The 23,180-nt window shown below is 54.6% G+C and overlaps 2 protein-coding genes across 6 annotated transcripts in view; both read right to left on the bottom strand.

The window, feature by feature from the left end:
• Positions 1 to 236: 236 nt before the first annotated feature.
• HHATL (hedgehog acyltransferase like) lies at positions 237 to 19,485 on the bottom strand. Of its 5 annotated transcripts, none has more exons than XM_045436983.1 (12): positions 19,378 to 19,485; positions 7,723 to 7,841; positions 7,237 to 7,304; positions 6,596 to 6,709; positions 6,287 to 6,481; positions 5,716 to 5,925; positions 5,198 to 5,369; positions 4,593 to 4,737; positions 4,439 to 4,474; positions 1,453 to 1,654; positions 678 to 819; positions 237 to 473 (listed from the first exon to the last, which is right to left on the bottom strand). In XM_045436983.1, the coding sequence occupies exons 2-12, from the start codon at positions 7,826 to 7,828 to the stop codon at positions 349 to 351; spliced, it is 1,515 nt and encodes a 504-aa protein (XP_045292939.1). In that variant the 5' UTR covers positions 7,829 to 7,841; positions 19,378 to 19,485; the 3' UTR covers positions 237 to 348. The 5 variants fall into 5 exon arrangements, with proteins under 5 accessions (XP_045292939.1, XP_045292937.1, XP_045292938.1 ...); XM_045436981.1 differs by lacking the exon at positions 19,378 to 19,485 and adding an exon at positions 13,413 to 15,162; XM_045436982.1 differs by lacking the exon at positions 19,378 to 19,485 and adding an exon at positions 9,610 to 12,902.
• Positions 15,290 to 23,180, bottom strand: part of CCDC13 (coiled-coil domain containing 13) — a 39,507-nt gene continuing 31,616 nt past the window's right edge. Inside the window, exons 13-15 of the mRNA XM_045436976.1 lie at positions 19,378 to 19,532; positions 16,638 to 16,752; positions 15,290 to 16,080 (exon numbers count right to left, since the gene is read on the bottom strand). Coding sequence (XP_045292932.1) covers positions 15,921 to 16,080; positions 16,638 to 16,752; positions 19,378 to 19,532 — 430 coding nt within the window. The 3' untranslated portion in view covers positions 15,290 to 15,920. The remainder of the gene's footprint in view (positions 16,081 to 16,637; positions 16,753 to 19,377; positions 19,533 to 23,180) is intronic.

Here is a 23,180-nt window from a genome sequence, read left to right as displayed (position 1 = left end):
GGAATCAGGTACTCCAAGAGTCAGTGACCAAGTGGTTGAAGATTCTGGGCTTCAACATTCAGCTGCTGGGCTGGCCAGGTCAGCGGCCTCTGCACTCCACACAGGTATCTCCTCCACAGTCTGTGTGCACCAAGAGCCTGCCCCCCACTCCCTGGGGCCCAGAACCTCCACCCCCTCATCCAGCATGGACAAGGAGCCAGGAGACCACTGGGGGAAGGGACAGGGAACAGCCAAACTGTGGTAGAAAAGTCTTTTATTCTATCAGTCAGGCCCCATCTGGCCTGGTCTGGGCCCGGGCCTGGGAACAGCTGAGCAGAACCCATCCCTCTCCCCTCTTCCTCCTCCCACCTACTCGGGCTTCTCTTTGTCCTGCTTCTGCTCCTCCTCTAGTGCTAGGGTTCGCTCTCGCTCCTTCACCAGCTGGACACCACAGTAGGTGACAAACAGGATGGCCAGAGTGGTCTGGGGGAACCCTGTGTGAGAAAGAGGTCATCAATGCGCAGGAGCAGGACCCCATCCTCAGTGACTCTTCTCATGCCTGTCCCCACTTGACTAGCCCTCCCTCTGAGTCCCCAGGGTGTTGGGTTGGGGTAGGGACATTTCAGAAGGGCCAGAAGGTCACAGTCCTCAAGGTTGATGCCTGGCATTTTTTATAGCCACACCCCCCTTTCCCTCACCTGTGAGTAGCAGGCGCCTGGCAACCAGCTCTGTGAACTCCAGGCTGTTCAGGCTTACAAGGTTGTACATGATGATGGCCCAGAAGTTCATGGCCCCAAAGAGGGCCCGGACCCTGCGAGACATCTGCTCCGACAGAGAGGCCTGCCCAGTCCAGGAGAGCATTGGCAGTGGGGCAAGAGGGCCAGAGGAAAGAGGACATGGTTGGCCACAGGTCTTGCCCACATGGCCATCCCAGGTCCTGGGAATGGGCTTGGGTCTCTGAGAGCCCCCAGGTCAGCTCTCCCTCTTTTTTTTTTTTTTTTTATGTTTGTTTATTTATTTTTGAGAGAGAGAGACAGAGCATGAGTGGGGGAGGGGCAGAGAGAGAGGGAGACACAGAATCCGAAGCAGGCTCCAGGCTCTGAGCTGTTAGTACAGAGCCTGACGAGGGGCTCAAACCCACGAACTGTGAGATCATGACCTGAGCTGAAGTTGGATGCTTAACTGACTGAGCCACCCAGGCACCCCAGCTCCCCCTCAGTGTTAAAGATGAGGACACGGATGACCAGAGAGAGGGGACGGTCTGGCCCAACACAGCCTGGTGCAGGTGCCCACTTCTCATAGAAGGAAGTGCTAGATACCCAAAGGGGGAACCACTGCCCTGACAACAAGGAGGGTGTGCTGAGAAAGTTCTGGACGGGGGGGGGCCACATGTGGCTGGAAGACTCTAGAGAGCAGCAGTGCCACCCCCTCCAATGACCCAGCCAACCGCTACCCCAGACCTTCCCCACTCACCTCAATTTGTGCTAGGGGCCCCGACTCAGCCAGCTTCTGCACCCAGAGCTCAAAGTTGAGGCCAAAGCAGTTAAGGAATGACCACAGGTAAACAATATCACAAGGTCCAAGCCACAGAGTGGTGATGGCAAATGTGGCCACAGTGGCCCCCAGCTCTGGGATCACCTCGGAGTGCTCCCCACCAATGTGATCATACACATACCTGCAAGAAAGGCAGGAGAAAGGACAAGCAAGAGTGTGGGTGAGGGCAAGTAGGAGATGGGCAAAGGATACACAACAGGGGCAGCCCTCCTCAACGCTATCACCCTGGGCACATTTTACCCGGAGGAGGCTGCCTCTCCTCTACCCAACTTCAGAAGGTGCAAGGCTCAGCTTTGAATTCCCTATCTCCTATTCATTCCCTAAGTGATCTCATCCAGACCCAAGACTTTGAACACTGCCTCTATGCTGATGAGCCCCAAATCTGTGTCTTTAGCCTGCTCCCTTGATTCATACATTTCCCTGTCACTAGACATCTCACTTGAATGACTGATTCCCCCATCCCTATCCAAACCCGCTGCATCCTTATCTCAGATAATGACACTTCCATTCATTCAGTTGCACCCAGAAGCCTCGGTGCCATTTTGGACTATCAAGTCCCCTCTCCACGTCCAAGCCAGCAAATTCTATAGGCTCCACCCAGTCCTGACCACTGCTGCCACCCCAATTACCACCCTCATCCAGCCGATCATCTCCTCTCATAGATTATTGCAAGAGCCTCTTAAGCCATTTCTCTGCTTCTCCCTTTGGCCCCCTACCGTCCATTCTCCCCCTACAGCAGCTAGAGGTATCTTTTAAGAGTGTAAGATCACATGACTTCCACGATCAAACCCTCCCCCAGCGGCTCCCCATTACATTTAGAATAAACCACCTCTCTACTAAGTCTAGAAGATCCCTCCCTGACCTCATCACCTACCATTTCCCCCCTCATTCATGCATGCTTTTGCCTTACTGGCTTTCCTGTCCCTCAGACAAACACAGCTGGATCCTGCCTCAAGCCTATGCTCTTGTTCCTTCTCTCTGGACTTCTCTTCCTCAGATTTCCTTATCACTCAATACTCTATTCAAATAGCTTCTCACAGAGGCCTGCCCGGACCACAGCTGTAGAAGCTTCTATCCTGTAGCCAGCTTCTATCCCATTACACTTGTTTTATTTTTTTCATAACGCTTACCACTCTCTAAAATTATCTTATTTATGTGTTTGTTTACCTGTTTATGGTCTGTTTCTCCCCACTAGACTGTAAGCTCCATGAGTTCAGGGTCTTTGCCATGTTCACTGCTGTATCCCCAGTGCCTAGAACAGTGCCTGGCACATAGTAGGTTCTCAATAAATATTTGTTAAACAAATTCAGTAGAAGACCCCTTGAGTAACTGGCCTCACCATGCCTTGACCTCTTCATTGCCAATGGCTTCTTCTCCACATCAACTCAGCCACCCACTCCCACGGACAAACTCCAACTTTGTCACCTCTTGAAATTTCACTCCTTCCTAATTACCATTCTCGACCAGCCCCTCCTGATGTGGCCTCCCACCTCCACTTCTTCAATTTCACTGACCCCTCTGCCCCTTCCTCATCTTAAGACCCTATCTTTACCACCATCTTTAATGGGCTTAAATTCAATGAGTCATCATTATAAATAATCTAAAACCCTGTATCCTTCACTTCTTCCTTCTCACCCATCCGAGAGAGCCCAATCCCCCACCTTCTCCTCACCCGCACCCAAGAAGCTAAGCCCTAATAAGGAAAATCTCACACCTTCACGTATTAGTGTCCAAAAATCCACTACCTTCAACCCCACCTGGGCTCTCAATGCCACGGTTTCTCTGGTCAGCTTCGTCTGCCATGCTCTGCAGTGGCTATGCCACCCTTATCTCTCCCACAACTTGAATGGGTGTGGTGGGCGAGCTAGGCAGGAGGAAAGCAGACACAAAGATGCTGCCTCCCTCCATGCCCAACTCTGCACCTCTCAGCTGGTGACCTTGCCTCCCACTTCATGGAGAAAACCAAAGCCTTCAGGTGGATCCCTTACTTCTCTACACTCATCTGCCATTCTGCTTCCATGATGGCTTCTCTTCCTCCTCCCTGTCCCAAAGCCAAGCTGCTGCCTAGCTCTGGTTCCATCACCTCCCAGAGACCTTACGCTAACAATCACCCCTGTATTCTGCCTCCCTGGCTTATACTTCTAGCAACCAAGCATGTCCCATTGTTTGCTGTCTTAAGACACCTCACCTCTCCCTTCAGTCACTCCTCTGTGTTCCCCCCTCAGTAGCTTCCCCAGCAGCATCTGACCCAGCTGCCCCCACAATGCCTGGTTGGTCTCCCTTTGTTTCCAGGCTGTCATGTGGTCTTGACCGTTCTGCTCCTCTGACCATGCCTTTCAGTCCCTTCTACGGTTCTCCCTTTTCCCCCAATGGGAGTCCTTCCAGCTCCAATCTCAGCTACGCTTAGTCTCCTCTTCTTTGCTCTCTCTCCCGGAGACTTAATGCACTCCCAAGGACCAAAGACTACCCTCCCACATTCATGACGCTCAGAGCTGCATCAGTTGGCCAGACTTCTCTGGACCCCAGACCCTCAGACCCAACCACCTCTCTGAACCTCCACAATGATGTCTCCCAGATCTTACCAGACATTTCTCACACAGAACCCCTCTCTGGATGCCGCACCTCCCAGATAGGAATCTGGGAGTCATCACCCTCTCCTTCCCAATCCCTCAATCTATGGCCAAGTCCTGTCCAGGCTCCCCCTGGTGTGTCTCCAACCATTTCTCACCTCCAATGCCCCATCCACGTCCAAACCTCTGTCTTTCACCTAGACCTCTGCGACGACCTCCTCCTTGCTTCCTCTGGCCCAGGGCTGATCTTTTAGAACGTGGACCAGTCTCTGCACTGCCCTGCTCAGACACCTGGCAGTTTGATGTGACCATTGCCCCACCCCACCCCAACTCACTTGCAAAGCCAGTCGTTGATGCCACGGTCGAAGTGCCTGAGGGAGGAGAGTGGATGGGTGTCATCAGCCAGTAGCAGAGCTCCAGGGGAGTGGGAGAAAGAGGCTACGGGAAAGTGGGGGTCCCCGTGGCTTGTCCCCGGGATCTCGCACTCACGTTTCCGCGAAGACATAGAGTGCGGTGATGCACTTGGGAGGCTGGGGCGGGTCCAAGTGGTCAAGGCGAGCCACGGTGTTGACCACACCGAAGAGCACGGCCGCCTTCACCCAGTCGTACACCAGGTTTGAATAGGCTAGGCCAGCTGGGGACAGGATGTCGTCACTTCCTGGGGGGCGTTGCGTGGGTCTTCGCTCCCGGATCCCCAAATCCCAGGAGGGGGTGGCGCAGAGCCAGGGTCTGCCCTATAGACTTTCTCCACAGTTTGTAGGGGAGGTCCTTGCACCCGGCCAGCCCCCACAGAGACCCCGTCCCTACTTCCTGGGGGAGGAGCTGGACTGGGCCCGCCAAGGGGAGACCCCTTCCCGGTTGTGGAAGCCAACCCGAAGGCCCAGTGGGGCGGGCTTTAGCCCCAACCGCTCTGGCCTCGCAGAACAAAGCTATCTCCAAGTCCCCCGCGTTTCAAAGAATAAGTCCCCGTCCCCCCACCCTTGGATAGGTGCTGTGCCCTCTCAGGGTGTCAGCTTCCCCAGCTGTGACGCCATGGGGGCGCAGAGGGTCTTTTTGTCTTTCCCAGCCCCTGTTCTGGCCCGACGCGCACCCACCGAGGGCGCTGTCCGGGAGGCGGTTGGCAAACTTGAGGTCGCTGGGGATGGTGAGGATGTAGAAGAAGTGGAAGAAGATGTCCACGGCCATGACGGCCACCACGCTGAGGCCGGCCTGGGCCCGGATGCGCCACAGCTCACCCTCGCGCCTCACCGGCTCCACCTGGCTCATCTGGGGGATGCCAAGTGTCTGAGTGGGGAGGCAAGCCTTGCCGGAGGAATCCTTTCTGAATGAGGAGGCACCAACTGCCCGGGGATCCGAGGCTGAGGGGAGACGCGGCTTCATCCTGGCAGCCTTGCCCGAGAGTGGAGACACTTCTCCACCCGGTGATCCTTGTCTGAAGGGGGAATGTGGCCCCATGCTGGGGTCTGAGGAGGCAGGCCACTACGGCTTCATCCTGGGGTCATGCCTGAGGATGGGGACACAGCCTGCCCTGGGAGTCCTATCTGAGATGGGAGCCCCTCTCTGAAGACCGGGCCCCAGCCCTGCTCTGGGGGCCCACAGGGTGTCCTCTCACCTGGGTGTGGAAGCGATCAAAGGTCATGATGGGCCCGAAGAAGAAGAAAGGCAGGTAGAAGTTGTACTTGAGCAGGTCAGCTAGGGAGTAGCGGCGATCGGGGTGGGCACAGCTCTCTAGCGCAAAGCTGGTACAACGCAGCACTGTGAAACCGCTGCCCCCATGGAACAGCACCTCTTGAAGATCAAAAGTGCCTGTTACAAACCCGCTCTGGATGGGAGAGAATAGGCCGCCAGCTCACCAGGTGCCCCTGTCTCTGGGAAGCCCACCCAGCTTCCCACAGGGGCCCAGCCTTGTCCTGCCCCTTCCTGTCTTGCCCAGAGTCAGTCAACACTGGCCACTGAGGGCTAATTCATGTTAAGTGCTTGGACAGAGCAGGAAACCACCTGTCCCTGCTGCAGTGGATGGGGCCACTTTGTGGGCAGGTCTATGCCACAGTCAAAGGCTTGGAGACGGGTGGGAAAGTGAAGGAAATGCTTGGGGAGACTCAGGAGGTAAGGGCTCTGGATGGAGTGAGAAGTTTGGGGTTCTATTCCTGCACCCTCCACCCTTGCTGCTCCCCATTGCACACCTGCCAGGAGATTAGAGGATCAAGCTTGAAGGAGGCAAGGCTGGCCAGGCCAAGGCCGAGACAGAGCCAGGGCTGGCCCAAGAGTGAGGCCACATAGAGGCTGACACAGTGGCCAAGTAGCAGCAGCAGGTACCAAGGACCCATCGTGCCCAGCACAGCCAGGGCCCCATACACAGCATACATCCAGGAGCGGAGCTGTAGACAGGGAGAAGGAATGGCTTATCTATCCATACAAATGGAGGTGGGACCCCAACCCTTGTAGCTGAGGGGGAGTTGCAGGGGAGGCTAGGGTGGCCCAGTCCAGCTCACCTGGGGGGCAACCATCGTGCAGAGTTTAGCAAACAGCACATGTCCAGAGAGGGCGAAGATGATGACATTGCGGAAGGAGGTGAACCACATCACCCACTCGAAGTCAGCCACGTCCTGGGGCAGGCCCGGGAAGGTTAAGGAGGGGCAGGAGGCAGGATGGGCTGGCACTTTGGCTGATCAGAGTCCCAGCACCTCTCCAGCCCCTGTATTCTTATGCAGTAGAGGACAGTAATAGCTGAGGTCCTTGCCTTCCCCAGCCAGGTAGGTAGAGAGGAGTGAGGGGCACCATGTGAGCTGCCCTGCCCCTCAAAGCTCCCCTTCTGTCCAGCATATTGCCTCCCATTACACCATTATTGCATTGTTCCTGGGAAGGGTGGTTCTGGAGGCCTCTGCTGAAGCATGTCTCAATTTATTTGCTAAACGAACAGTGTCTGGGTCAGGCTTGATGTGGCCCCAGGAGGACACAGGATGGGCCAGTGGAGAAACTGAAGGCATTGAAGCTCAAGCCACAGACCCTCCCTACTGTGAGTCCTCTGTTACATTGGAATATCTGGAATAGGAGAGTCAGGAAGGGTCTGGGATGGGAGAGACATGCCAAGGGTAAGGGACCTCAGTCAGGGATCCTGGGGCGTGGGACCTACCATCTTCCGGCCAATATACTCCCAGCCAGGTCGCACAGACTCCCGGAAGGCCTTCCGGTGGGCCCCATCTGAGAACAGAATGTGGCCTTAGTGGGGGCTGGGGAGGACTACACACACACACACACACACACACACACACACACTCACACCTGCCCCTACAGCAAGGCTGACTCCCACCCTAGAGGCAGGGGAATGGGTCTAGGTCGGTCTCTCTCTCTCTCTCTGCCTCTGCTTCTCTCTGGGTCTCACTGTGTGTCTGGGGCCAGGTCTCTGACTGTATCCCCGAGTGTCTGAGTCTCTCTCTCTCTCTCTCTGTGGCTCTGTGTGCAGGTCTCTGTAGTGTCTCTGCATCTGTCTCTCCCTGTGACTACGCCTAGCTCAGCCCAACCCCCTGGGCCTAGGGAATATGTTGGCCTTGCTGGGTGGAACCCTGAGGCCCCAAGGGGAAGAAGGTTCCCACCCTCTGCTCCAGAGCCCGGCTGTTACCTTGTGAAGCTTCTAGGAGGCCCCGGCCAGCATAGGCCAGAGCCCCACTCAGCACCAGGGAGTACAAGCCCAGCTCCGCCGCGGGCAACGCTGTCTTGATGCCCATAGCCTGGATGGTGCTGGGGGAGACAGATCGAGTGAGGGCACTGCTGCCCCCCTGCCCTGCCTAGCCCCATCTCATGGTGCCCCACAAAGGTGATGGGGATCCCATTCTGAAGAGAGATTGCTCCTCCTGCCCTTCAGAGATCTCATGCTATTATCCTCCCCTCCCCTCTCCCCATTCCTCCCACACCTGCCAACATCCCGTGTCCCTTCCTAGCTGCTACTCCCACTCCTACCCTGCCCATTGAAGGCTCTTGAAAACATAAGCTTCACTCTCAGCCTGTCTGCCTCATCTTCGCTTAATCTTTCATACCTCTCAGGGAGACCGGTCCCCACCTTTTGCTCAAACTGCTTCTGCCAGGGCCTCAGATAACCTTCATGTGGAAGAACCCTATATCACCTCAATCATGTTTCTAGCCCCAAGAGTCCCCACACCCCTCAGTAAGCCTCCTTTAGCTCCTAACAATGCCCCACTCACCTCAACATCCCCTTCTCTGATTCCCACACCCCTCCAGAGCTGCTTTTACTTCCCTGAGAGCTCAAGACCCCCAAGGTCCTGTCCCCAGCATCAAGCTTCCTTACCTCTCATTCAGCCTCCAGCCTTTCACTGACTCCCATTGCCCCAACCAGCCTCTGAGCCCCAGTCTGCCACTTCCCTGGTCCCTGCCTGTGTCCGTGGCCACACCGGCCCCACTCTCTCAGTACTTGTGTATTCAGGCCCTGGATACTGGCTGGAGGCGGTGCTATTTGAAGAGGTGCCCCAGGGTAGTGGGTGTGGGGCCAGGCAGGGCCAGGCGGGCACCAGGGAGGGTGCTGGCCACTGTCCAAGGTGCTGACTGGTATCGGGCTCACGGTGAGCCTAGCCACTCCCTCCTTCCAGGGCCTAGTTCATCCTCAGGAGTCCTGCTGGGCCATCCCTTCCTATCCCCTCCTAGACTGCAGCCTGGCCTGGGGCCTTCCCAAGGGTGCATTGGTTAACAGACCCAGGGCCAAATTAAAGGGAGAAACATGTATAGGCACCTTCTTGGCCTGGGCTGGGCCAAGAGGTGGCTGGCATGACCCTGTCTTCCACCCTTGATCCTCCCCCAAATCTTCCTTACCAGCACCACAACCAGCTCTCCTGGGCCCCCAGAGTTGGCATTCTCCTGACTACATAGATAGAGGGGTCATAGACCAGAGCAGGACAGGGACCTGTCAAGGTCACACAGTGAGCCTGGGACAGGATTGTGTGTTCTCAGTGAGCTGTCTGGGATCTCAGATAAGAGAAGAGCATTGCTGCCCCTGCCCATACATGGGGGCTTCCCAGCCTGACTTCTGCACTGTTGGGCTGAGGGCTGAGGCAGCTCCTCATCGGCCAGGTGGGGGTAGGGAGGCCTGGAGGATCGGGTTATTGGAGCAGGAGCTTGAAACCGGAGCAGAGTGAAGAGCCCGTGAAATAGCTTTGTCAGCTGCCTCCCACTTGCTACTTTCCAATTTTAGCTCCCCATGGCCGGTGCAGGGTGTCTCCAGTGAGGCCCCTGTGAGCAGGGCCAGGGCTGGCCCCCGGCCTCGGACCTCTTCCGATAGACCCCTGGAACCTAGGCTACCCTGTGGACACAGGGGTGCCCCTGCCCCCTGGTCCTGCCAACCTTAGGTACACCTGGGGTAAAAGACTGCTTTGGGGCCTGAAGTCTGGGATGAGGGGCCTGAGGTGGGCTCCGCAGGTCTCAAGGACCCCAGAGTGGCTGCATCCCCAGATGGCACTGACCTTGAGGAGGTTGTGAGGGACCCTGGCACACTGCCCACCTCGGGCTCCGGGGTCCTGCGTCCGACCTTGCGTCCGTCCGACCAGCTAGGCTCTGGGGCCACGGTGGGGTGTGTCCAGCTCTGGGGTCCCCACCCCCTCAAGGCTATGAGCGGTGAGTGGTGACAGCAGGAGGAGGGTGGAGGAGGGCAGGGAGGAGGTGGCCTTCCTGGAGCGGAGCTGAGCAGAGTGGAGCAGAGCCGAGCGCTGCAGAGCTGCTGGCCACAGGGAGCCGCAGGGAGGATTGTGGGGGGGCCAGGGTGGGGGAAGGGGTGGCCAGTGGCATAGGCTCCAACAGGGACACCTGGGCCTCACTCCAACCTGCCTCTTCTGGTCTATAGAGCCTGTGTCTCCCTCTCACTGCTATACAGGACTCCCCTCTTCCAGGAAGCCTTCCGGACAGCCCCTACTGGCCTTGTGCCCTGCCCCCACTGCACACACACACACACACACACACACACACGCACACTTCATGCGCAGCTCTGTACTCTACCCTGCACCTTTACATGTGAACTCCCAAGGGCCGTCCCAGGGCAGATCCATCTAGCCCCCTGCCCTGGTTCATTTCATCATGCCAAGAGTCCTAACTGGCCAGGCATCAGTGCCTGAGGCAGGACTGGCTTAACTAGCAGGGCTGGAACTGGCATGAGACATGTGGCAGAGGGGGCCCCATACTTCAGCCCTGTCCCACAGGCAGTTGCCCAAGTGGAGGGGTGCTGGCAGGGTCACTTGGCAAGGCTTAAATATGTATGTGGAGTGGCTGGCATCCTCTTGAGTGTCCCTAACCGACTGGGAGCTCTCTGGGGGCAGCAGGACAGGGCCCCCACTCACAGAAGGGGCAGCCAAGGCCTCAGCCCAGCCTTCCCAATGCAGAAGGGTACCCTGAAGAACCCACAGAGAGGACAGGAACATCTGCTAGTCTCCCTTTAGGATGAGAGCCTTGAGTCTAAGGGAGCTGTATATACTTGTGCCGTGTCTGTGGGGGCCTGTCCAGGCATGTGCAGTGAAAGGGTCGGTGGAAGAGTGGCGTTGAAGGAGCTGTGTGACTGAAATAAATCACAGGACAGGTCCCGGAGCTCCTGCTGATCTCTGGACCCCAGCCACAGGCTCAGCTGAGGATGGGGAAGGAAGGGGCTGTTCCTCCCCCCTCCCCCAGCAGGGCAACTTCCAGAGCCCGACCAAGGTCTGGGAAGGGGAGAGAGAGTCCCCTATCCTCCCATAATGCCCTTAGGCAATGAGCTCCCTCCCAGGCAGACACACTGGCCCAGAGGAAGACGCAAGGAGACCCCCGCACACACACTACACAGAATGACACAGTGGCCTTCGTCATGGTGCCTGGACCTGAGAAGTGCATGTGGAGATTACTGCACAGTATAGGGGCTGGGTGAGGGCTGCAGCTGGGATCGTGGGTCACACCGGAGGAGGGATGGATACCTGAGCCAGACTTCAGGGCTTAGGGAGGGCTTCCTGGGCAGGGGTGGGGTGCGGCACACCCAAGTGGAATCCTGAGGTAGAGTCAGTGGTTATTAGAAGGGTAGTAAGTTAACCCCAGTAGCCAGGCATGGTTCTAAGGCTTTACATGGACTCTTTAATGTCACTATAACCCCTAGGGAAGGTGTTACCATTTCCCCCAGTTGATAGAAAAAGAAACTGACACCCAAGGAGGTCAGCCCCATAAGCTTCTGGAGCTGATCGCTCTGCAGAGGCAAGAACCCCGTTCACCCACCCTGGGTGCAGGCCGAGACCAGCCTGGGCATGCCAGCCAGTTCTCACGAGGCTCGAAGAGAATGGCTCAGAGACGCGGATGGGTGGTTTGGCTGCACATGCAGAGCACAGGCTCAGCTAGCTGACTTGAGCCTGAGCCCAAGATCTGCCTCGCTGGTGGGATCCACTTCTCAGAGCCTCAGCTCCCCATTTGTAAATGAGCCTGCTCTGTCCTTATCGGGCTTTGGGGGGGACTCCATGACTCACTCCATGAAGGGCCTGGCTCACTGAATTGCTCGTGAGGAGAGCCACAGCTCCCTCACTCCAGAGGTCCAGAGAGGCAGAGCTCACCCAGCAGGAGCTGTGCGCAGCGGGGTCTGCAGGGAGCCTGGCATGTGGGGAGGGCAGGCTGGATAGAGGGCTAGAGAGGCCTCTTGGACGTGGCACTGGACAGTCCAAAGCCAGCCTCACCCCGTATGAGGGTGGTGGCAAGGGAGGGTGCCTGGCGTGGCCAGCCCACAAAGCAAGGGCAGGAAGTCGACCGGGCTTAGGTCAGGACAAAGGCCTGGGTCAGCTTCCCAAATGCTGCAAGGGCCACTGGGAAAGATACAGTGGGCAGGGGGGCCAATTCTCTCAAGTCCCAGCGTCCCCTTTCATTTCCCAGTGTATTGTTACTCAGAGTAAAAATGTGTGGGAAGTATCCTGTGTGTCTATAATTGTGTTTTGTGTCTGTTGTATGTGGGGTCTGTGTATGTGTTGCCTTGCATGTTGTTTGCGGTGTGTTTGTTGTGTGTATATGTATGCCGTGTGCACTTTGCATGTGCATGTGTGTTATGTATCTAGTGTGTGACGTATGTACTTTGTGTGTGTGTGTATGCAAGGCTCAGGGACTGTAGGCAGTGCCTGGGGAGAGGAGGTGGGGTAGCTTGGGCCTTGCTGGGGATGGAGATGGAGAGAAGAGGCTGGTTCTGGCCACTGCATATGGGGGCGCAGAGGAGGACCCCCACTGCAGGCCACCTTGCCCTGAGCTCCTGAAAGCAGGGGAGGGGCCCCATGGCAATGGAATGTATTTGGGGTTGGAATCAGCCTGAGCCAGGCTGCGACCTTGTCCAGCTCAGCTGTAGTGCCCCAGAGGCCTTCGCAGGGACAGTGGCCAAGCCACACCCACAGCTCAACCAGGTCTCACCTGTCAGTGCCGAAACCTGAGCACCCAGGCTCGCAGCACCTGCCTCGGGTGCGGCCAGGGAGAGTCCTCACGTGAGGCCTCTCCCCAACCCAGCCTCTTCACTTGTCCTTGTCCCTCCGCCCTCCAAGCACCTGTCTCTCTCCTCCCCCTACTACTTTTCAGCCCCAGGAAGGGACCTCAGCGTTGTCATCTGTGAAAGGCAAGTCCAGCCCACCGGCTGCCTACCTGCCTGGGGGCTGAGGAGTTCCTCCTCAGGGTCCCAGGGGCAGGTGGTGCTGCTCGGGAGGGGCCACGGTCCCTAAACTGCACAGACTAGGCCGCCCTACCCCCCACCTGGCCCACTTGCATTAGATCCTCAGGGCCCCAGTCCTTGGCCCCTTTGACAACCCCTCCCTTCCTTAAAAAGCCTGCTCCCAGGCTCTCCTGGGCCTTCCCCTTCCACCCTCCACCTCCCACTCCTCAGGGAAGTATGGACAGCCCCCTCCCCCCCAAACCCCAGATCTGGACAACGAGCCTGGAAGCCTCAGCAGAGAAGGTGAGAGGCTCTGAGGGGCTGCATTCTGTGTGCATCCCACCCCCACCCCACCCCCTCCCACTCCATCCCAGCCCTATTTGCCATGCCTCTGACTTGACCAGGGGCTCCCCGAAAACAGCAAGTCAGATCTACCTCTGGACCACTCACAGGCCTGAAGAGGCTGGCATGCCGGTGGCACTCCCCACCTGATGGCCGGCCGGCTGAGTGGATGGCGGCCTGTGAGTCTGTCTCCCCCACTGGCTGGCGGGGCACTTCCTAGAGCTCAGGGGCCATGTCTGTCTCACCCGACACCCCCCGTGCCTGGGGCAGTGGGGCGGCTCCAGAGGTAACTAACAGCGGTAAGAGGTAATACCAAGGGCTAACATTTATTAAGTACTTACTGTGTGCCAGCCACTGCTCTAGCACTCGACCCTTTTTAACTCAGCGACTCCTGAAGAGGGATTCTGACGGAGGATGGAGCAGACTTGGTCTAACTAAGCTGGGGTGCTGATGGCAGGTGCCGCAGCACACAGCTCCGCGGCAAAGCTCTCAAGGCTGCCTGTAGAATCTATAAATGGAGACTGTTGTCTTTATGTCCACAGGTGGCCTAAGCAAGGAGTGAGTGCCCAGACTGACCTCTGCAAGATGCCAATTAGTCAGTTTACCCCAAAATGAGCAAACAAGATTTACTATGCCCGATGGCAGTCTTTTCTGGCCTCTCTCTCTCATATAAATCCTGTTTTATCTTTGTGGAATGAAATCAATCTATTGATACGTGTGCCTTGTACAGAAGTGAATGGCAACCGAATAATCAGCTAAATGTCTTTGAGCTGTTCTTTGACAGCTCAACAGCCCTTGACGGAGGTTTCTAGTTCTGCCCCCATTTTATGGATGAGGACGTGGAGGTTCTGGGAGGTTAAGTAACTCGCCCAAGGCCACACAGCTGCTGAATTGGAAGAGAGATCTGCCCCAGGCACCACCCCCATTCAGACCCCGTGACTTGACGCACTTTCCTTTCTCAGAAGCACCCTTGACCCAGGAAGGGCAGCAAAACCACCCTTGAGCGGTTAGAGTGTGGGTTATGCCATCCTGTGCTTCCCCAATGTGACCACTCTGTCCATCCCTGAGGAAGGGTAGTTGGTCCTCTGCCTGCTTGTCCCTCCCAGGGACTTTCCCAGGGGCTGGAACCTGCACACAGGCACTTGGACCACCCTCGGGGGCTCCCCCACGCCTGCAGGGGAAGGTGCTGATCACTTGGTCTGGTGTCCTGACTCTGCCTTGGGCCCACTCCTCACGGTCACACAACGTCCCCTCCCAGCACAGACCCTCTCAGTCCCTCCGGCACTGCCTGGCCATTTCCCTCCACCAGGAACTGGAGGAAAGCTCTTCCTTTCCAGGGGCCCTTAGGACCCCATCAGGACTGCTGCTTCATCCTGTTGGCCTTCACTTGCCGAGGAGCCTCTAGACCTGTCACTCCAGGCAGGGTCCGGGGCTTCCTAACTGTGGGGCAACACAGAATACCTCCACGGCCCCATCCCCGAGGAAGGGCCTGAGCATACAGGGTCCCAGGGGCCCCAGGTGGCTTCCCTTCGGGAGGAGGTATTTGCATGGCATGTGCCCCCACATCTGTGAGTCACTGTGCTAGTGACTGGTCTTCACGTGTGGGAGTGTGAGCACAAGCCCGTGTCTGGGGGTGTGAACACCACTCACGTATGGCTGCATACTCCCGGGTGTAGGTATTTGTGTGCATCTGTGCCTTTGTGTGGGCCTGTGTGCACACAGGTGTGGCCAGGGGGTCTGGTCGGTGTGTGTGGCTGTGGATGGCTTTCCTTAGGGCCACCCCTCCCCATGGCTGTAAGTGCAGTGAAGCAGGGAGTGACCCTGTGACAGTTACAGAGGGACCTGGGGGCTCTCCTGCCGCAGCCCTCCCAGCGCTCCCCTGTGTGGTCGTGAGGGAGGAGCACCATGCCTTTGCCTGGGCTCGCTGCCTCGGAATCCTCCTGCCTGGAGCTCCTGCCCAGCTCCGCACCTGCCCTCCACCACCAGCATCCACTAGAGGCAGCCTTTTTGGAAGCAAACGGAGGCGACCCCCGGAGCAGCTGGCTGAGGTTGGGCACTCCCGTCCTGGCTAATTGCTCAACTGGAGGGTTAAATGTTAGCCCAGCTTCTTTCTATAAGCCTCAGTTTCTTCATCTGCAAAATAGGGTGACAAATCCTTGGGTTACTAAAGGACTAGATGGGGTCAGGTTTCCACAATAGATGCTCACTCACTAGGACCTGTGGCGACTATGAAAATAATCATTATTATTACAAGTCTGAGGGTCTGCATCTAAGGAAGACCCCTGAAGAGCGGGCTGACAAAGTGGCTGGGAGCACATGTCCCCAGGGCTGCAAAGGTTGGGGTTGGCCACGGATGGAGCTATGGAGGGGAGAATGGGGGGTATATGCCCTGGTGAGGGGGGGGGGGGGTGGGTGGGTCTGGGTGGCCTGAGGGACGCTCCCAGCTGGAGCACGAAGGGCTCGCCTGTGCATATGGAGCCATGTGGGCAGACAGGGACTCCCAGCTAGGTTCTAGGACAAGGGTGGTGAGCACCTGCCCAGGGGACCGCCGTCTGTTCACAGCCGGCTTGTTGTCCAAGAGCTCACGCCGGTGCTGAGCAGGCAGCTGGGCCTCCTCCCCTGCCGTATCCACGCCTGTCCAGGGTCTCCGGCAGGGCTCAACCAGGGTTTTTCCTTTGCCCTCCTGGTCTGAGATGTTGGCTTTGGTCACCCTCGGGGAACCTCTTCTGGGAGAAGGGGCTGAGCTGGTTGCCCCAGGTTGGCTGCCAGAGCAGATGGAGTCGACAGAGCCTCATCCTCTCAGAGCCCAAGGCTGCCTCGTCCAGCCAGGCTGACACTGAGCCACCATCCTAGTGCTTGTCCACCTTCTGCTGCCGCAGGGCCTGCAGGAAGACCCCTTTCACCTGGCCCAGGGTCTCGTGGTACATACGGAAGTCCTCCTCCTTGCCACGCAAGGCGCTGCCCAGGGCGGCCTTCAGCATCTCATTCTCCTCCGCCTGGATGGCCAGCCTGGGCCACATGAAGAAAGGGCTTAGCGTGGCCGTGCGGGCATACATGGGGGTGCGTGCATGTGTAAAGGGCGCTGGGAACAGGGCTGCTGGCATGGTTGTTCTTTAGGCTCAGGGTTCTCCTGGACCCGTCCCCTCCTCCCACAGACCCTTGGGGGAATACCATGTGGGATTGTTCTCTGAGCCCACCCACAGCCCTGGGCCTGGCACCCAGTATCCCCCCGAATGTTGGCTGCCTCAAGGAGGAGGACTACTTTGTAAAGGTCCTCCCCATCCTTCTTTGAATACCATGGTCTCTGACCCTGAAAAGTTTGAGTGAGAAAAGAGGGTTTAGCAACCCACACTTGGTAAAACTTCTCTTGGGACTTTGAGGTCATCAGGGATATGGCTGGGTCTCTCTGCCCTCTGATTGCCAGTTGCTGAATCACAGGCCCAGAACCCAGGCAGGCCGACCTCGGGGCAGACAGAAGTCAAAGGGGGAGGGACGCGATCCTTCCGCCCATCGAAGCACCTCCACCCAGACAGTGCCACCCTCAGGAAGGTGGGGCAAGAGAGCACCTGGTGGTCAGCTCCTCCATCTGGGATTCCATGGGCACGTTGGAGAGCTGGGTGAAGGAGGGGTCCTTCCTTTCACTCCCGTTCGGGTTGTGCCTGGTGTTGGAGGTGGGCAGACCTGTGGGGCAGTGGCAGCCACTTTCTGTGATGACGCCATGGCCCTGTGTAAATGCTCTCCTTCTCCCCTCCTTCCCCACCTCCACTGCCTATTTCCTGCTTTTCCATTTGCTGAAACATTATACTTCCTCCAAGATGAAGGACAAGGCATAGCATAACATATAAGTTGTCAAATCACTATGTTGGACACCTGAAACTAACATTGTGTGCCAACTATACCTCAATTTAAAAAAAAAAAAAGGTTTTTTTAAGATGCAGCACGAGGGCTGCCTCCCTCTAGAAGCCCTCCTGATGCCTGCTCTGCGTTCCCTTGGACTCAGGCTGTGCTGTCTGCTACGGCCCTGATTCTGCTTGCCTTGTACCAGGGTGGTTCCTCTCGTTATTGTCTCCAACTTTGCACTTCACAAGTTTCTGGAAGGCAGCTGGGACTGAGATCTGCCCTGCACACCGAGCCTGAGTCTAGACCATCACTGCCTCTGATGCCCTCACACCAATGGACCCCCCACCTCCAGAGCCAACCCTGACCAGCAGCTCCCTACATACCTACAGGGGATCCAGTGTGGCCAGGGCCAGAGGGCACAGAATGCTCAGAAAAGGAAATCAAAGCCAATTGGTAGGGAATTTGGGCACAATCACAGCATCAGAAAACCAGTGCTGAAAAGGCCCTCAGAGGCAGTGTGGTTCTCAGGGATAGTGTGGCCCAGGGAAAATCACCTGGAGTCAGTAGACTTGGCTTTCACCCCCTTGCTGTGTGGCCTCAGGTAAACCATCAACCTCTCTGAGCTGGTTTTCTCATCTGTAAAATGATGATAGTTCTTGCCTCTAGAGCTTTGTGAGGCTGGGTGAACTCACATTTATACCTCAGGACCTATGTGATCTGACCACCTCTTTAGTACCTTGTCACTTCTTTGACCTTGCCTCATATTCCCCTCCCCTCGCTGTACTCCGGCCTCACTTGCTGTTCCTTCAAGCCTTCAGCTAAGCTCTCACACAGTGCCCTTGCACTTGTCTTCCCTCGGGTATCTGTATGCTCATCCCCCGTCCCTGCCATTGTCTCTGCTCAGATGTCAACTCTTCCACGAGGTCTTCACTAGCCCCCTGTCCCTGATGGAAACCAGCCGCTCTCAGCACCTCCTATCACCTCCTCTGACTTAGCATGTCTTTTAGTGGCTTGTTTGGTTATTATCCATCTTCCCCACTGGAGTGGAACTGCTGTGGAGGGACCAAATTCCAGAATCAGGTCTCCTCATTCTACAGATGGGGTGGTGCTCTGCCCATGTCACAGGCCAGCATGTGGCAAAGGCCACATGAACACTTTTTCTCAGGCAGCTGCCCCTTGCTATTTGGGCAGAACCAAAATGGTTTTTCCTGCCGTGGCTTAGCACCCCCTGGTTAGGTTACTCAGGAGGTAAGCCCAAAGCCTAGAAATACCACCTCCCTAGAGGACCTGTTCCTGAGGGCCCAGGAGAGTCAGCAGGGCTAAGTTACAGGGACCTTCCCCAGCCTGGATTCTCAGCAGCTCCTGGAAGTTCCCTTGAGTCCTGGGCCCTGCTGGTTGGAGAAGGGAGAAGGGTACAACTCCTGCTTTGTGCCTCACTTCTGGCACATCCTTCTGAAATGTTCTCATCTCATCTGGGCTGGGGACAAAGGTCTGAGTGTCCTTGCTAGGGGATGGCTGGGGGATGTAGTGGAGTGTTGAGAGACAGGGCAGTGGGGGTAGCACCTCACTCCAGAGCCTGTAGGAGGTTGGGATGGGGACGTCAGAGGGAGGCAGGCCTAGCCCCTCCACACTAACGATTCTTCCTTCTTTGGCTTCTGGTTCTGGCATCCTGCACCCCCATCTGGCCACAGCCTCACAAGATGCCGATGCTGCTGGTCCAGGGACGGCACCTTGAGAACGACTGGGTTACGGCACTAGATCTTTTAGTTTAGGACAACAAAATCTCCCTGTGCAGCTAGGTGTGGTCAGGGGGTGAAGGCAGAAGTGACACGAGCAACCTCAGGACCATGCCCTTAAAAGGTAAGGAGCAGGACGTCCCTTCCCTCCTGCCCTTCGTGCTGCTGGTGGGGAGGCCGAAGCGGCCACCTTAGACCATGGAAGCTGCATGTTGAGCATGACGGCACACAAGACAGAGAAGCCTGGTCCCCAAGCCTGCGGAGAAGCCACTCCATCCCTGCTTATGCTCTCCTGCTATAGCAAGCAGAGAGGGATTCTTCTCCCGGTCAGCCACTGCTGCTGTTCTGGCCCCCTCAGCAGGCCAACTTTGCCTCATGACCAACTCTAAACAAAGTCAGCTGGGGACAGAGGGTTAAGGGCTGGGGTGGGGGTGACAGGCAGTGGTGGTGGTAGCTGAGAGCATTTAGCAGAGGCACTGCCACTTTTATGAGGGCTCACAGGTGGGCTGGGCCAGAGCCCCGTGGGCCGATGGCCTTCTGGGGCTCCTGGCTCTGAAGAGGAGGCCTGGGGAAGAAGACGCCCAGCAGCAGGGGCAGGCCGAGCTCCGCCCCGATGGAGGCCTCCTCTCCCCCATGCTTCTGGACGGGGCTGAAGTGGTTGCCGCTGGCGGGCTCTCCCGTTAACGGCAAGGCCACCCCCTGCGGCTGGGGGCCCTGGGCCAGCCCCTACCTGCTTTGCTCCTGGGGGCTGCTCTCTGACAGACTGACGTCCTCCCAGGCTCCAGGCGCATCTTCTCCAGGTGTTGCTCCAGCACCACGGTGCGTTGCCGTTCTTCCTGCAGCTTCTTCTCTGATTCCAGAAGCTTGCTGTTGCTCTCCTCCACCCTGGTGATGAGACAGGAGGGGCTGCCGTCCATCCGCCGGGGGCAGGCAGGGGCAGCCCCCGCCCCACCTGCTCTGGCCCTCAGAGAGGCAGGCACATCGTGCCCTGGTGGTGCTGTGACCGGTTCTTTATTTTTACCGCAGGAACCGAGGAACGTGCATTTGAAAACCATATAGTTCTCTCCAAGGCTCAAAATGAAAAGCTCGCCAGCCTCTCGCACTCCTGCCCACTCCCATTTCCGGCTCTCCAGAAGCAATCACTTAGAACACTTTTAGCTGTTTCTCTGAATATTTACTGCCATAGTTCTACAGATGCCCACGCTGCTATTTTTAAGGTTTCAATATAATCTTTCAATTTCCTGTCGTGCAACATGAGAATTTAGTTTTATTTTGGCCTTCTCCCCTTACCAAACAGAATTACCCCTCCGCTTCCCAGTGTAGTTAGATTACCATTTCCCAGCTGAATTAATAGTAGGTGGTGTATTAGTTTTCCATTGCTGCTGTAACAAATTACCACAAACTTAGCAGCTTAAAGCAACACACACTTATCACCTCACAGCTCTGTAAGCCAGAGGTCCGGCAGGCTCTGTTGGTTTCTCTGCTCCAGGTTCTGGTGTTGCCTGACCTGGGTTCTTACCTGGAGGTTCTGGGGGGAAAATCCACCTTCCAGGCTCATTCAGTCATTGAAGGGATTCAGTTCCAATGGAAGGACTGAGGTCCTTGTTTCCCATTGGCTGTTGGATGGGTGATTTTCATGTTTCAGAGGCCACTTGGGCCTCTCCATCTTCAAAGCCAACCAGACACCCCTTAGCATGCTTTGACTCTCTCTGACTTCTTCCACGGCATCTCTCTCACTGACCCCAGCTGGAGAAATTTCTCTGCTTTTAAGGGCTCAAGTGATTAGATTGGGCCCACCTGGTAATCCAGGATAATCTTCCTATTTTAGGGCCCATAACTGTAATTGCATCTGCAAAGTCCCTTTTGCACATATCGTAAAGTAGTCACAGGCACAACAGCAGCAAGCAAAGGGCATAGGGGACAAAATCCTGTCTACCACAGGTTACATTAGAGCGATTATTTAGACATGTGGCACGGTAATGATCACGTTTTCTTATTTAATTTTTTGCTTTCCTTGGGGTTAGTGATTGCTTTCTGTTTTATTGTTATTACTCATTATTATGTTCTGTATGTCTATCCTGAGTTCTTGGGACTTGAAGATATTGCTATTCAGCCATTGCACCTGAAGGATTTGTTTAATCCGCTGGGGCTGGGCCTAAGGTCTTTCCTGAGTCTAGGTATGGCATTCCAGACTTTTGTGATATGAAAGGCTCAGCTAGAAGGCCAGCACTCCTGAAATTTAGCCGAAGCAAAGGGTCATATACACATATGCAAATCGGAGTGGAGGCCTGGAAATTTACAGTGTTGGAGGAAGTGGTAAGAGTCAAGAAGGAGCAGAATGGTGACAGTTATGAACAGTATACAACTGCTAACACAAAACGGTACAATAACACAGTTATATAGCTACTAACATGACTTGTTCAAGCATGTTCCTTGAGACTTAATTTGCAAGAGCAAAAAAATTTAAAAAAAAATAACCTATAGGCCCATCAACAGGGGGAATACAGAACAAGTGGCAAATATTCATACCACGGAATGTGACGGAATATGACAGATTGTCCTGTTCAACACAGTGCAGCCTCATGTCCACATGTAGCTGTTTTACGTTGAAATTAGTGAAGATGAAACAAAAAATTCAGTTCTTCAGTCACACTAGCCACATTTCAAGTGATCAGAGCCACATGTGGCTAACGGCCGCTGCATTGGACAGCCAAGCTGCAGAACACCTCCGGCATCAGAGAAAGTTCTAACGGACAGCACTGCTCCGGCAACAGGAAAGAAGGAGGCAGAGCTACGTGTATAAACACGGATCTCCAGACTGTAGGACTGGTGAAGAAAAAAACAAGTGCCACAAGAATATATACAATATAATGCCATTTATGTAAATAAAGGATAAATAAATCATAGTGGATTCGCACAGTAAAAAAACTCCGTAACCATAAAAAGGATGTGTGCTGATATGAAGAGGATGTCTGAGATTTATTACTGAGTGAAGTAGCAGAAGATTATGCATAATATATGACCTAATTAAAAAATTTATAACAGATTAAAAATTTAAAACCAAATAGATACTAGTGCTAACGAAATTGAGCCAGTGAGCTGAAAGCAGGGGTCTGCAGCACTCACTGACTGTCGTCCGTGGGTGAGGGGCTTTCATTTTCCTGCCGTGTATTTCAGTAATGTTTGCATTTTGTTTAGGTTCGTGATAGGGGAAATAAGAAACTAACAGCAAACACCATATAAATGGTAAAGCACTTTATGAAGTCTGACAATGTTTAGGAATGATCGAACTTTTGGTTTCTCCTCCCAAAATGTGCCATCCTCGAAGAATCTTGATAAATGTCACCACCGCCCATAGAGGTGCTTGGCCTAAATACCTGAGCGTCATTCTTGCCTTCTCTCTCTTCCTCACTGGAATTTATCAGCTTCCAATTTATCAGCAGGCTCCACAGCTTTTCTTCTAAACACACACAAAAGCTCAGATCCTTCTCATTCCTCCACCTGTGGCCTGGTCTGGGGCTGCTCCTTCTCCGGCCTCTGCAGATTTCACTTTCTACTCGACACTTCTCACTGGTATTCTGAGTATTCTCTTTTGACCAGTCTGCATTCTCACCGATTTGTTCTTCTTTAATCATTTACTGGGCTAATTCAGCTAGATTCTTGTTTGCCATGGCTTTCTAACAGCTCCCTAACATCGTGGGCATCAACCTCATGACATGCCAGATTTTTTGTTAATTTGCCTTTTTACTTTGTAATTGATTTTCATTATATTTCAAGAGTCTGACCAAAATGACCCAATGGCAGCGTAAAGTGAACAATGTTAAGTAAGGCAAGTCATTAGTGAATGTTTTCATGTTAAAAATTTTGCTTTCGTGAGGACTTTAAATGTGGTGATGCTCAGATGAGGAGGTCCCCATGCCCAGGAACTAATTTAATATAAATGATACAAGACCTTTATGGAGACAAATGTATGTAATATTACATATTACATACATAATACTATATACATAATTCATAAAAATCTCTTTACAGATGTAAAGAAAAAACATAACTCTTTTTAAAAATGTGCAATAGTATGAATATATATTTAACAGAAAAGAACATGTGAAAGGCTGGAAACATGTGAAAAATATGCTCATCCCCACTTTTAGTTATAACAAAGTAGATAAAAACAACCATGAGATAATAGTGTTCCTTAATTAGCTTGGCAAAAACATTATGCACTGATAAAACTTTGTAGGCGTGACACTATGGGGAAATGGTGGATAGTTCACATCATTGGTGGGAATGTAAATGAATTCATTTTAAAATGGTAATCTGCCATTATTTGTAAACATCTAAATGTACACATTCTATGACCCAATGATTCCACATTTAGAAACCTAACAGTGGTATACTCTTAACAAAAATGTAAAGATGTGTTTAGTGTGAGTCCATCTTTTAATAAAAATGTATGTGCATATATGTGCACATATGTATACACATATATTTGCATATACATTGTTGGATGTGCAAAGAAAACATTTTAGAAGT

This window comes from Leopardus geoffroyi, chromosome C2 (assembly GCF_018350155.1).
Source record: "Leopardus geoffroyi isolate Oge1 chromosome C2, O.geoffroyi_Oge1_pat1.0, whole genome shotgun sequence".
NCBI lineage: Eukaryota > Metazoa > Chordata > Mammalia > Carnivora > Felidae > Leopardus > Leopardus geoffroyi.
Note: the sequence above shows the minus strand (reverse complement) of the source record. Positions and strands in the feature narration are given on the sequence as shown.

Coding starts and splice junctions, on each gene's coding strand:
- HHATL (XM_045436983.1), bottom strand. CDS start 7,828: ATGGGCATCAAGACAGCGTTGCCCGCGGCGGAGCTGGGCTTGTACTCC. Junction 7,305..7,722: donor CCTCCTAGAAGCTTCACAAG/GTAACAGCCGGG, acceptor TTCTGTTCTCAG/ATGGGGCCCACCGGAAGGCC. Junction 5,926..6,286: donor ATCCTCTAATCTCCTGGCAG/GTGTGCAATGGG, acceptor TCTCCCATCCAG/AGCGGGTTTGTAACAGGCAC.